General features: G+C 42.2%; 1 protein-coding gene across 8 annotated transcripts in view; it reads right to left on the reverse strand.

The window, feature by feature from the left end:
- Mphosph9 (M-phase phosphoprotein 9) overlaps window positions 1-12760 on the reverse strand; it is a 69363-nt gene that overhangs the window by 52074 nt on the left and 4529 nt on the right. For 5 of the 8 annotated variants that reach the window (XM_031337917.1, XM_031337916.1, XM_031337918.1 and 2 more), the window contains exons 3-6: window positions 10122-10275; window positions 6454-6543; window positions 5772-6271; window positions 3288-3414 (exon numbers count right to left, since the gene is read on the reverse strand). In XM_031337917.1, coding sequence (XP_031193777.1) covers window positions 3288-3414; window positions 5772-6271; window positions 6454-6543; window positions 10122-10275 — 871 coding nt within the window. The remainder of the gene's footprint in view (window positions 1-3287; window positions 3415-5771; window positions 6272-6453; window positions 6544-10121; window positions 10276-12760) is intronic. The other 3 variants (XM_031337921.1, XM_031337920.1, XM_031337923.1) reach the window with 3 other exon arrangements.

Here is a 12760-nt window from a genome sequence, read left to right on the forward strand (position 1 = left end):
CTGAGTTCGAGGCCAGCCTGGTCTACAGAGTGAGTTCCAGGACAGCCAGGGCTACACATAGAAACCCTCTCTTGAAAACAACAAAAAACAAAACAAAACAAAAAAAAGCTGCTGCTCCAGACACGCCATACCACTAATCCACCCAGGAACCTCTAAGAGGCCCTCACACTGATGCCCACAACTCTAACGCTCCTATCTACAGGTAGCCCCACCATTAGCAGTCAGAACACCTACCAGAAGCAGCCAGTCTGGATATACTTTTAAAGTTCAGATGACTCCAACTTGCAGCCAAGTTTGGGAACCATGAGGCAACATCAAATACAGCGTGAGTCACAACCACAGTTGTCTACAAGAACCCACTGACTCCACTAGGAGTAAAACCACAAACCAGAAGCAGAGAAGTCTTAGGGTGAAGGTGTGGCAGTAGACAGACATTCTGTATGTGCACACACAGAAAAGGGGGGGAAGTAGGCATGCTACAGGGCTTGTGTACCCATGGAACCCTAGAACTCAGAAGGCAGAGGCAGCCTGATCTACGTAGGGAGACCCTGTCTCTGTGGTGGTGAGGGGGTGGGGTGGGTGAGGGATGAGACAGCATTTAAGTATTAAGTTTTATAAAACAGAAGAAACAGGCTGGAGAGATGGCTCAGCGGTTAAGAGCACTGACTGCTCTTCCTAAGGTCCTGAGTTTAAATCCCAGCAATCACATGGTGGCTCACAACCATCCGTAACGAGATGTGATGCCCTCTAGTGTATCTGAAGACAGCTACAATGTACTTTCGTATAATAAATAAATAAATCTTTAAAAAAAAAATCAATAAATAAAACAGAAGAAACTATTATATAGGAAGGAGACCATGTTTCCTTTATGCCAAACAACTACAAAGAAAATAGCAATTTTTGCCCCAATCTACAATTAGTTTCAGACTATTGTTCCAAAAATGACATCCCACTATTGATGGGGAAATAGTTCAGAATAAGAGTCCCGCCGGGCGGTGGTGGCACACGCCTTTAATCCCAGCACTTGGGGGGCAGAGGCAGGTGGATTTCTGAGTTCAAGGCCAGCCTGGTCTACAGAGTGAGTTCCAGGACAGCCAGGGCTACACAGAGAAACCCTGTCTTGAAAAACCAAAAAAACAAAAACAAAAACAGAATAAGAGACCCACCCCCCAGGACATGAATGGACCTTTCCAGATTGTACCCCAACACAGGCTTCCCAGGCCTCAGAAGCCTTTGAGGTCACGAAGCTTCATGGACTTCCACCTCCTTCATCTTCAACACCAACTGGGGTTCCATGTGTAGGAGCTCACTTCTGTAATCTCCCTATCTGAGACACTGAGGCAAGAGGATCAGTCTCAATGCCACCTGGACTACAGTGTGAGAGTCTACCTAAAAAAGGGGGTAGAGGGGTGGAAAGACACTACTAAAAGAAAAAGAAGCAGTTTCTTTAAAAGTCTGAGGGAAGCTCAGCATGGTGGTGAATCCCTTTAATCCCAGCACTCAAAAGCAGAGGCAGGTGGATCACTGTGAGTTCTAAGCCTGCCTGGTATACATAGTAATTTTCAGCCAGCCAGGGCTATATAGAGAAACCCTGCCTCAAAAAACTACAAATGAAAAATAAAAATTTTAAAAGGCTGAGGGAAAGAACAGTGAGATGGCTGGGGGCAGGGGGTACATGTGCTCAATGGCTTGCCTGACAGTCTGAGTTCACTCTCCAGCCCGACTCTCATACACTGACTTCCACATGCCGGCTTAACATGCACACCCACATTAGAATAAAAAGTAAGGAAATTAAATAAACTCAAACAAATTTAAAAACTGAGGAAGTCTTACAACCTTTTAATTCAAAGTTTTTCCTAGGATAATGGACCATGCTCAGCTTAATAAAGGCCTGATTTTGGAACCTCTATGTATGACACTAAGTAAGTAGTATGCTGTCCCATTACAGTATAGGCCATGGCAGGAACACACACGTACTGGAACTTTCTGCCTGAACAGAGTTGCTGTGTTAGCAAAAGTTCCGCATAGAGTGTAAACATTTATTCTTACAAAGCATGGTGACATTCTACCACAATCCCTGTTATTCAGGGGGCTGACAGGCAAGAGGTGGAGGTTGCCAGGGTCATATGGCAAACTTAGTCACAAGGAAAAAATTAATCTATTATCTACAAACTTAGAACTCAAATTATAAAATCATAATTATTCACATTTTCACAATCTTAAGATAGTGCTTGGCACATATGGCACTAGTTGTTGCCGCATTTTATATATCTATATCTATCTATACACACACACACTTATCTATATAAATACTACTTCAAGCTCTATGCTGTGATGCTGGGGCCAGACCCAGGGGCGCATGTGCACGTCAGACAGATACTCAACCACCGAGCTATACTCTCAAAGTTTTTTGGTTTTTTTTTAATGATCACTCTTTCTTTTTTTTTAATTGATCACTTTCTTGCTAAATGTAAACATTAAGAGAATAGCACAGCACTGGTGGCACACCTTTAATCCCAGCCCTTGGGAGGCAGAGGCAGGAGGATTTCTGAGTTCGAGGCCAGCTTGGTCTACAGAGTGAGTTCCAGGACAACCAGGGCTACACAGAGAAACCCTGTCTCAAAAAAAAAAAAAAAAAAAAAAAAAAAAAAAAAAAAAAGAAAGAATAAATGCTCCATAAATATTTTAATTGCATGCATACGTACGCTTTACCTTCATGCATGCCTATGTGTGTGGGGACGGTGCCTTCGGAGGTCAGGCTAGGGCTTCAGATGCCTGTACCTGTACTGCTATGCTTGTTCCTGGGTGGTGAGAACTGAACTCAGGTCCTCTGGAAGAGAAGCCACCACTCTTACCCGTCTCTCCTTCTTCATTTTTGTGCAATTCTGTCCTTCATTATCTCTCATTTCCAGCCTACTACAGAGGCTGGATTTCTAGCAAATGGCAGTCAATCCTGAGAAAGAAAGATCTGCGAAGCTCAAAGAAAAACACCCGCTCAGCAGCTAATAGCACCATCTATTCTTGCAGAGGACTGGGGCTTGGTTCCCAGCAGCCACATGGTAGCTTACAACCACAGTAATTCCACAGGATCCGATGCCCTCTTCTGGCCTCCAGCATCACTGCATGCATAAGGTAGACACACAAGCATGCAAGCAAATACTCATACACTCAAAATCAAGTTAAGTCTTTTTTTAAGAAAATGCAAATAAACAAGTAAGCAAAAACGCAGTAATCTCAGTGTAGCCAACAGGAGCCAAGGCATGCCCAAAGAACCACTTGTCACCTACTGTTTCAACTGGAGGCTTCCAGTTTAGCTCACTCCCTGGCTTAGGTCTTGAGCAGTCATCTTCTGTATGCGCTTGCTTTGGCTGGTTCTGCTTCAGCTTTTGTGCCCATGACGTTATAGACTTACTACTTAAAAAGACAAAAAATAAAATTACTTCCTTCCAAAGCCATCATTTACCTACAAAAGTCAGCATACTACCTAGTGCTTCAGTGGGCAGGACTTTGTTTTTCTGCTAATAAAAGGGGGCTGATGCAGTGGTGCACCCCGTGTTCCAGCACTTGGCAGATCTCTGTAGGTTTGAGGGCAAGCTGGTCTACACAGCATGTTGTGGGACAGCAGGGTTATATAGAGACTCTGACTTAAAACAACAAAACAAAAATGATGTTTTATTGATTTTCCTAAATATCTTATTTTTTTAAGACTTATTTTTATTGGAGCTAGAGAGATGGCTCAGCAATTAAGAGCACTCTGCTCTTCCAAAGGACCTGTATTCAATTCCCAGCACCCACATGGCAGCTCACACCTGTCTAGCTCACTCTAGTTCCAGGGGACCCAACAGTGTTATACACTCATATGTGCAGGGAAAACACCAGTGCACAGAAGATTTAAAAGTGAAAGACTGGGACTGGAGAGATGGCTCTGTGGTTAAGAGCACTGACTGAATTCAATTCCAGCAACCACATGGTGGCTCGAAACCATTTGTAATAGGATCTAATGCCCTCTTCTGCTGTGTCTGAAGATAGCTAAAGTGTACTCATATACATAAAATAAATAAATAAATCTTTAAAAAAAAGTGAAAGATGTTAATATATATGAACATTTTGCCTGCACGTATGTCTGTGTACCACATGTATATCTAGTTCCTGTAGAGGCTAGAAGAAAATATCAGTATCGTACACTTGGAGTTCCAGGCCACTGTCAGCCACTGTGTGAGCTCTGGGAACTGAACTCAGGTCCTCTGTAACAGCAGCAAGCTCTCTTAAACTCCTTCTCCAACTGCAAATTTCTCTTCCTTAACTTTTTTATTTATTCTCTCATTTATGTATCTTTTTTTATTCTGTGTACATACATGATGTATGTGTGTCACAGTGTACACCTAGAGGTCAGAGGACAGCTCTGCAGAGTCAGTTCTCTCCTTCAAGACAGAACTCTGGTCCTAAAAGCCTGCATGGCAAGCTCCTTTACCCAAGAATATCCCACTGGCCCTGAGTCTCCTAATTTTCTTTTTCTCTGTTTTCTGTTGTTGTGTTGTTTTGAGACAGGGTCTCTCTGTTATATAGTCATGGTTGTCCTAGACCTTGCTATATAAACCAGGTTGGCCTTGAATTCACAAAGATCCACCTGCCTCTGCTGGAGTTAAAGGCAACTTCTATAACACATTTCAGATGTGTAAAACTGAAAACTTCGGGTAAACCACAAAATTTCACAAAATTTGTTAACTTTATGTGGGGGTATTTTTTGGTTTTTGTTTTTGTTTTTGAGATGGTCCTAGATGTCCTGGAACTTACAATATAGACCAGGCTGACCTCCAGCTCACAGAGACCCTCCTGCCTCTGCCTTCCAAGTACTGGGATTAAAGGGAAGCACCACCATTCAAAGTCTGAGATAAGAGTCTTTTTTGTTTGTTTGTTTTTCGAAACAGGGTTTCTCTGTGTAGCCCTGGCTGTCCTGGAACTCACTCTGTACACCAGGCTGGCCGTGCTGGTGAGTCTTTTTTTTTTTTTTTTTATGACAGGGTTTTTCTGTGTAGCTCTGGCTGTCCTATACTTACGCTGTGGAACTCCTAGAGATCTGCCTACCTCTGTTTCTCCAGTGCTTGGAATTCACCTACCTCTGCTTCTCCAGTGCTGGGATTAAAAGCATACACCATAACGTCCAGCTGTTAATAGTCATTTTTAAAGGTTGGTTTATATCTTTATGTGTATGTGTATTTTGCCTGCATGATATATATGTGTATCACATGTATACAGTGCCCAAAGGGACCAAGAAAAAGTGTTGGGTCAACTGGAACTGTGGTTAAAGCTGTTAGCTGCCATGTAGGTGCTGGAAACACCTATTAAAAAGGTCCTTAAACGGATTTCTGAGTTCGAGGCCAGCCTGGTCTACAGAGTGAGTTCCAGGCCAGTCAGGGCTACACAGAGAAACCCTGTCTCGAAAAACCAAAAAAAAAAAAAAAAAAAAAAAAAAAAAAAAAAAAAAAAAAAAGAAAAAAGAAAAAGATCCTTTAAAACTGCAGCTAGAGCTGGTAAATGCTGAGCCCTTTCTAGCCCCACATAAGGCACTGCACAGTCATTAGTACACAGGGCTTGTTTATTTCAGTTCTCCACATGTAAAATGTCAGAGTCAGATTTTAATGGCAAAACTGATTTGTATCCAAATACATCTCATTCTACTGTGGACCAGATAAAAAGAACATTATTTATTATACTTTAAATGCCACCAATAAATGAATAAAACCTTTCAAAGAGCAGAGAAATCTACTTACCTACTTGCTTTCCCACTGTATACTTCAGAGATCTTGTTTTCACCAGGAAAAATGGAGACGTCTTCCTTTAGAGAGGCACGAAGCTCTTCAGGGGTCTGTGTGAAGAAGTTTATGGCTGCTGTGCCCCCTGCAGGGGCATGCGCCTGCACTACAGAGGCTGTGTGCTGCCCCTGGGAAGCTGCCTTGGGCTCCAAGGGCTCGGTGGGCTCCTTAGCCTTGTGGGTGCTCATCTCCTGGATGCAGAAGGTGCCGTAGCCACTACTCACTGAGCTGCTGTCCACATTGCAGTCTGAGTGGGATGTGGACGATGATGGCTGTGTCTCGGGGTCCTTAGACGCTGGGTAGCTGACAACAGACTCATTTCTCTCACTGTTTTCAGAGAAGCAGCCCATTTGGCTTTCTGAAGACACCTGCTCACTCACAGAGCTGCTGCTGCAGGAAGGCCGGGAAGCACTGCTGAGCTGCAGTTTCACTAACTTCCGGATCTCCTCCTGTATTCGCTGACAACAAAAAGGGTAAAGAAAAGAACATTAAACATTTTTTTTTTTAATGTTAAGAAAAGGTCATGCTTCAAAATATGCTACTACTCTAAATGTGATATCGTCATAAGCAAAATTAACACATAAACTGTTTTGACGGCAAATCTCACAGATAAGAAGCATCCATGTTCAGAGGGACTCACCTGGATCTGCCTATGGAACTGCTCCTGCTGGGCGACAATCTGCTCCTGGCAATGTTGCTCAACTACATTGAAGAGCTGCAACCACCTGGCCTAAGAAATTAGAAGGAATCTTCACTGAACATAATTTTAAACTAAGATGTCGCAAGAAAAATGCTCTAGTGAGAAACACTCTGTAGCCCAGGATGACCTGAAACCCACTAGGCAACTCAGGCTGGGCTTAAACTCAAAACAATTCTCTTGCCTTAGCATCCCAAGTTCTGGGATTACAGGTACCAAACTTAGCAAAAACACTTTTTTTTTAAAGTGTTAAAGGCATGCGCCACCACTGCCCAGCTCACTTTTTTTTTAATACAAAATTTATAGGCCGATTTATACATTTAGTGCAATGCTATTAAAAGCAGGGATTAGCGCACATGCTTTTAATCCCAGCACTTGGGAGGCAGAGCAGGTAGATTTCTGAGTTCGAGGCCAGCCTGGTCTACAGAGTGAGTTCCAGGATAGCCAGGGCTACAGAGAAACCCTGTCTCGAAAAACCAAAAATAAATAAATAAATAAATAAATAAATAAAAACAGGGATTAGTACTTTTTTTATTTTTTATTTTGTTTGTTTGTTTGTTTTCTTTTCAAGACAGGGTTTCTCTGTACAGCTCTGAACTCACTCTATAGACCACGCTGGCCTTGAACTCAAAACTCTACCTGTCTCTGTCTCTCAAGTGCTGGGATTAAAGGCATGCACCACCAATGCCTGGCTTAGCGAATCTTTTTAAATGTAACCTGCAATCTGGGTAAATCTGAAAGTCTGCCTTATTTTTCAAATAGAACCTTAAATTGTCTTCTGTTGTTGCTTGGTACTTTGGAGGCCAGAAGATCCCCTAGAACTGGAGTTTCAGCTAATGTGCCACCATGTGGGTGCTACGAATGGGCCATTGGGTCCTCTGGAAAGCAGCCTGTGCTCTTAGCCACTGAACCATCTCTCCAGCTCTGTTCTTATATACTTTTAAGAATTTATTGGGCTGGTGATATGGCTCAGTGGGTAAGAGCACTGACTGCTCTTCCGAAGGTTCTGAGTTCGGATCCCAGCAACCACATGGTGGCTCACAACCACTCATAATGAGATCTGACGCCCTCTTCTGGAGTGTCTGAAGACAGCTACAGTGAATTATGCCAGAGCTAGCTGGGTGGAGCGAGCGGGGCTGAGTGAGCAGGGCTGGCAGAGGTCCTGAATTCAATTCCCAGCAGCCACACACATGATAGCTCACGGCCATCTGTACAGCTACAGTGTCCTCATACACATAAAATAAATAAAAATAAATCTTAAAAAAAAAAGAATTTATTGCCGGGCGGTGGTAGCACATGCCTTTAATCCCAGCACTTGGGAGACAGAAGCAGAAGGATTTCTGAGTTCGAGGCCAGCTTGGTCTACAAAGTGAGTTCCAGGACAGCCAGAACTACACAGAGAAACCCTGTCTCAAAAAAACAAAACCAAAAAAAAAAAAAAAAAAAAAAAAAAAAAAAAAAAAAAAAAAAAAAAAGAATGTATTATGCACATACATGCACACAAATGTGCCAAGCACAGGTGAATATGCCAAGGTATGGAAGTCAGAGGTCATCTTGTGGAAGGTAGTTCTTTCCTTCCAGCATGGTGCCTAGAGGGTGAGCTTAGGTCATCAAGCCCAGAGGCAAGCTTTCTTACGTGCTGAGCTATCTCATCAGCTCTCTTATTTCTGATTAATAATGTACTAGATAGTACCAGGTACAACAGTACATACCTATAGTTCCAGGACTCTGCAAGTTGAGGCAGGAGGATCTTAAAACTGGTATGGACTACACATGGAGACAACAACCTGATAGCTGCACTTGTGCGTGCATGTATAGCACACATGTGTATGTATGCACTACAGGAGATCACCTGCAAAGATTGTTTTCTTTTTTGAGACAGGGTTTCTCTGTGTAGCCCTGGCTGTCCTGGAACTCATTCTATAGACCAGGCTGGCCTCGAACTCAGAAATCCGCCTGCCTCTGCCTCCCAAGTGCTGGGATTAAAGGCGTGTACCACCACTGCCCAGCAAGACTGTTTTCTTAAATCAATACATTAAACTCACAAATATAGTCTGTCTCTGACTTCAAGTGTTGATTCAAAGTATTAAAGTAATAATTTCTAGTCAAACACAAGTACCAGAAATAAGTTGCGTTGTGGTAGTTGCTCTTGTTCTTATGTACATGTTTCTGGTCACAAGCTAATGAATAACATGAAACTTGTCTTCCCAGATGCTGATTAAGAACCCTGGGCCTCACGCATGCTAAGTATGCACCATGTCGCTGAGCTACATCCCCAGACCAGGCCAGCCTATGTCTTACCAGCATCACATCACAAGGACATCTTCGAGGTCTTCCCCATTAGCTCACAGTGATTGTTGAGTAGATAAACAAAACGTGTGTGAGAAAACTGAAAAGCTGCCAAATCTGAAATCTCAGCACGTGGGAAGCTAAGACATAAGTGCCATAAACTGAAGGCCAGGCTGGGCTATAGAATGAGTCCCAACATTCTAGGCTAGGGTGAGACCCTGCTTCAAACCACTGCCACCACCACCACCATTCCCCTCCCCCCCAAAAAATCCTGAAAAGCTCACTTTTTTAGTATGTAGCAACAGTCCATATTAAATGCATAATCCTTAAGCAGATTGCATTTGGGGTATGGCTGCTACTGAATTCTTAAAACCAGGAAATCATTATTTCCACTTTATAGTCTTAAAAACACCCAAGTTTTGGTTCTAAAAGTACAATTAATAGGAAGCAAAACCATCTACTGCTTAGAGTTTGATAATCATGTTTGCATTTCTATAAAGCATTACAACCACAGTCTTAAGAAGCAGGGAAAAAAGGTCTAGCCTGGTAACACTTTTAGTCCCAGAACTTGGAAGACATAGTTAAGAGGCTCTCTGAGAGATTTCTATGGGTCCAAGGCCAACTTGGTATATACAGTGAGTTCCAGGCAAGCCAGAGCTACATAATGAGACCCTGTCTCAAAAAACCAAAAACAAAAACAAGAACAAAAAACACCAACTGATAAAAAGCCATCATGGATAATATTCTCCAGAGCAAGGCTTGTGAATGTCCTCTTAAATGTCAATCTGTTAAGTTCATTGGTTTGTTTTTCCTCTTACTCCTCTCCTTGGTTTCTGCAGTACTAAGAAGAGCACATCAGCAGCTTCCACACCAAACTTCAACTGTAAGAAGTTCATAAAAACTAAATTCCTGTCACCATGTAGCCAAAGGAATTGCTGCCATGTAAAGCTACTCAATACACCATGCTGAAGAATGTGTTTATAATCAGAGCCTCCAAAATAGTTGAAGCAAAGTAGACTAAGGACAACTGTAGGAGTTCCGCAGAAGATTGTAACTCATAACAATTGTAACAATCAGAGGGTGCTGGGTACAAAGACTTCAGTTCACAGGAAATATTCCAGTCTGTCTATTGAGGCCACCACCTTCCATGTTCTTTTTCTTGTTCCTTCAGTATCGGTGCCTGGTTAACATGCTTAGTTATTTGACTTTAGCCCTAAGGTTAAGTATCATGGTTTTGTAGACACAAACTTCTAACAATTCAGTAGAGCCCCACCGAAATAGAAATCTTTTCAAGACCCCCAAAATAAAACAAAATGAGATACCTCGCAGCTCTTCCAAAGCTCTGAGTCAGTCCGGCCACTGTTCTGTAGGTCTTGTCTTAAAGCAGTGAGGACTTCCACTGTCCCTTGAATGACAGGTGGCCCAGTCTTCCCTGAGAAAGAGGATACCCCATTTGTACTAAGGTGGGGACTACTTCTGTTGAAACATAAATAATTCAGATGGTTTTCCTCATTCGACTGAAGTGTTGAATAATTCAGCAGTTCAAGATTTAGCAGAGCAGAACACAACCACTGATACCTAATCGTCCATTAGAATGGCACCTCCTTTAAAAATCTGACCACAAAGGCCAGTCAGCACAGGACAACAGGACAGACTCACTTCTTTACGAGCGCCACAGGAAGCCCTTCTCCAGCACTGAGGGAATGCCCCAAAGCCCAGCGGAATCTACAGGGAACCGTCCTAGCTTCTCTGAATTATTCCAGAGGATCATCTGGCCCACTTTAAACAGCCCTTCATTGTGTACTAAGGATTCTCTCTCCACTGCCCAGAGCAGTCAAGTCTTAGTAACCGGACCCTGATTTGGTCTGATAAGCTTATCACTGGGCTACCTGTGAATGAAAGTTCTGCTAAGCCAATTAGCAGTCAATATTCAGGACTTATTGGGCCTGTGTGGTGTGTAATAGAACACCAACTCTTTCCAGTTTCCAGAAGACTTCTTTTCCAAATGTGGGTTGATTGCAGATTTGTTTAAAATACCCCAAGCACAATTCAGGACATTAAAATTTGTCTAGTAGCTGAAGGGGCATTTTTATTTTTATTGGGTGTTTGTTGTTGTTGTTGTAATGAAACCTTTTTTATGGGTTATTTTTTTATTTTATGTGTGTTGGTGTTTTACCTGCATGTATACCAGTATGAGGGTGTTGGATCTCCTGAAACTAGAGTTACAGATACTTGTGAGCTTCAATATGGATGCTGGGAAATGAACCCAGGTCCCCTGGAAGAGCAGCCTGTGCTCTTAACTACTGAGCCATTTCTCTCCGAATTTATATTTTGTTTTGTTTTTCAGCTGTATATAGGCTAGGCTGGCCTTACTCACTATATAGGAGATGACCCTGGACTTTTGTTCTCTCTGCCTTTTCCACTCAAGTGCAGAAATTACTGTCATGAGCCTGATCTTTGCTGTGCTAGGAACAGAACCCACAGCTTCCTGCATGCCAGACAAGCACTCAACCAACAGAGCTACATTCCCAGACCCTGAGCTTTGCTACACACACACACACACACACACACACACACACACACACACCCCAAAATGAAGATACTAAAATAATAAAAATTAGGACTAGAAAAAAAATAAGAATTCAAAAGCAAGAAACTCTTTAAAATATATGTCCATAAGAACTTTATAGAGTTGTAATTATGTAGTTTCAGCATGGTGGATTTAACTGTCAGTCACAAGGAAAAGGGATACAAATTCAATGACATAATTTTATAAAAAAAACATTTAGGTTCCTCCAGATAATTCAAGTACTACATTTGAATGGGAGTTTCTTCCAGAAGTAGATTTCAGAGGGGTCATCAAATGAGACAGGAGGTAAAATGTGGGCCAGCACTCAGCTTTCGGGGCAGACCACCGCAGCAGACACTCCTTCTGGATCATTTCTCATGGTCAACATTCTCCTCTCAGACTCCCTTATGCCAAGTCGTATTATACAATCTTAGAGCTACTTCAAGCTTCCCACACGGAAGACAAAGAATCAACAATTTTAAAATAGTTTATTCATGATAGTTTCTTCAAAATCTTTATACTTAAAGCTATTTGACCCTCTGCCAAGTATTGTAATCCCTGCACACTTAAGAGGCAGAGGCAGGTGGATTTCTGTGAGTTAAAGGCCAGTGTGATCTACAGAGTGAGTTCCAGGACAGGTAAAGCTATAAAGAGAGACCCTGTCTCAACAAAAGAAAAAAAAGAAAGAAAAAAAGAAAAAAAGAAAGGAACTGCAGGCAAATGTATGTGTGTGTGGTTGTCCAAAGCCAAGGCACAGTGCCCAGACTGAGAGAGGTAGCATCAAGAGGTTCCAGGCCAGTCTGGTCTACAGAGTGAGCTTCAGGGCAGGCAGGCAGGCAGGGACAGAGGGACTCTCAATCATAAAATAACTAAGTACATAAAGCATTTGGTTGGCTATTTTATCAATCCATAATCTGTTTTGTTATTGTTATTATTGATGTTTGTTTAGTTACTAACACATTTTCTTTTTTAATTATTTTTTATTTTATGTACAGTGGTGTTCTGTCTTGTTACGTCTGTGTGAGGGTGTCAGGTCCCCTGGGACTACAGTTATGACAACTGTGAGCTGCCATGTGCATGCTCAGAATTGAACCTGGGTTCTTTGGAAGAGCAGCCAGTGCTCTTAACCACTGAGCCATCTCTCCAGCCCCACTAACACGCATTTTCCATTGCTACTTCCTGAGATTGGTATGATCCTTCTGCAGTATAAAGCATTATATTATTAATTTCAAATGTAGTAATAAGCTGGGTATGATAGCTCACATTTGTAATCCCAGTATTAGGAAGAAGGACTGCCTTGAGTCTGAGGCTAAGTGAGCTACACAATGAGGCTGTCTCTTTTAAAAAAAAAAAAAAAGGAGAAATAATCAGGAAACTTTCAAAAGTTCAAGA

The sequence above is a fragment of the Mastomys coucha genome, unplaced genomic scaffold (assembly GCF_008632895.1).
Source record: "Mastomys coucha isolate ucsf_1 unplaced genomic scaffold, UCSF_Mcou_1 pScaffold22, whole genome shotgun sequence".
Classification (NCBI taxonomy): Eukaryota; Metazoa; Chordata; class Mammalia; order Rodentia; family Muridae; genus Mastomys; species Mastomys coucha.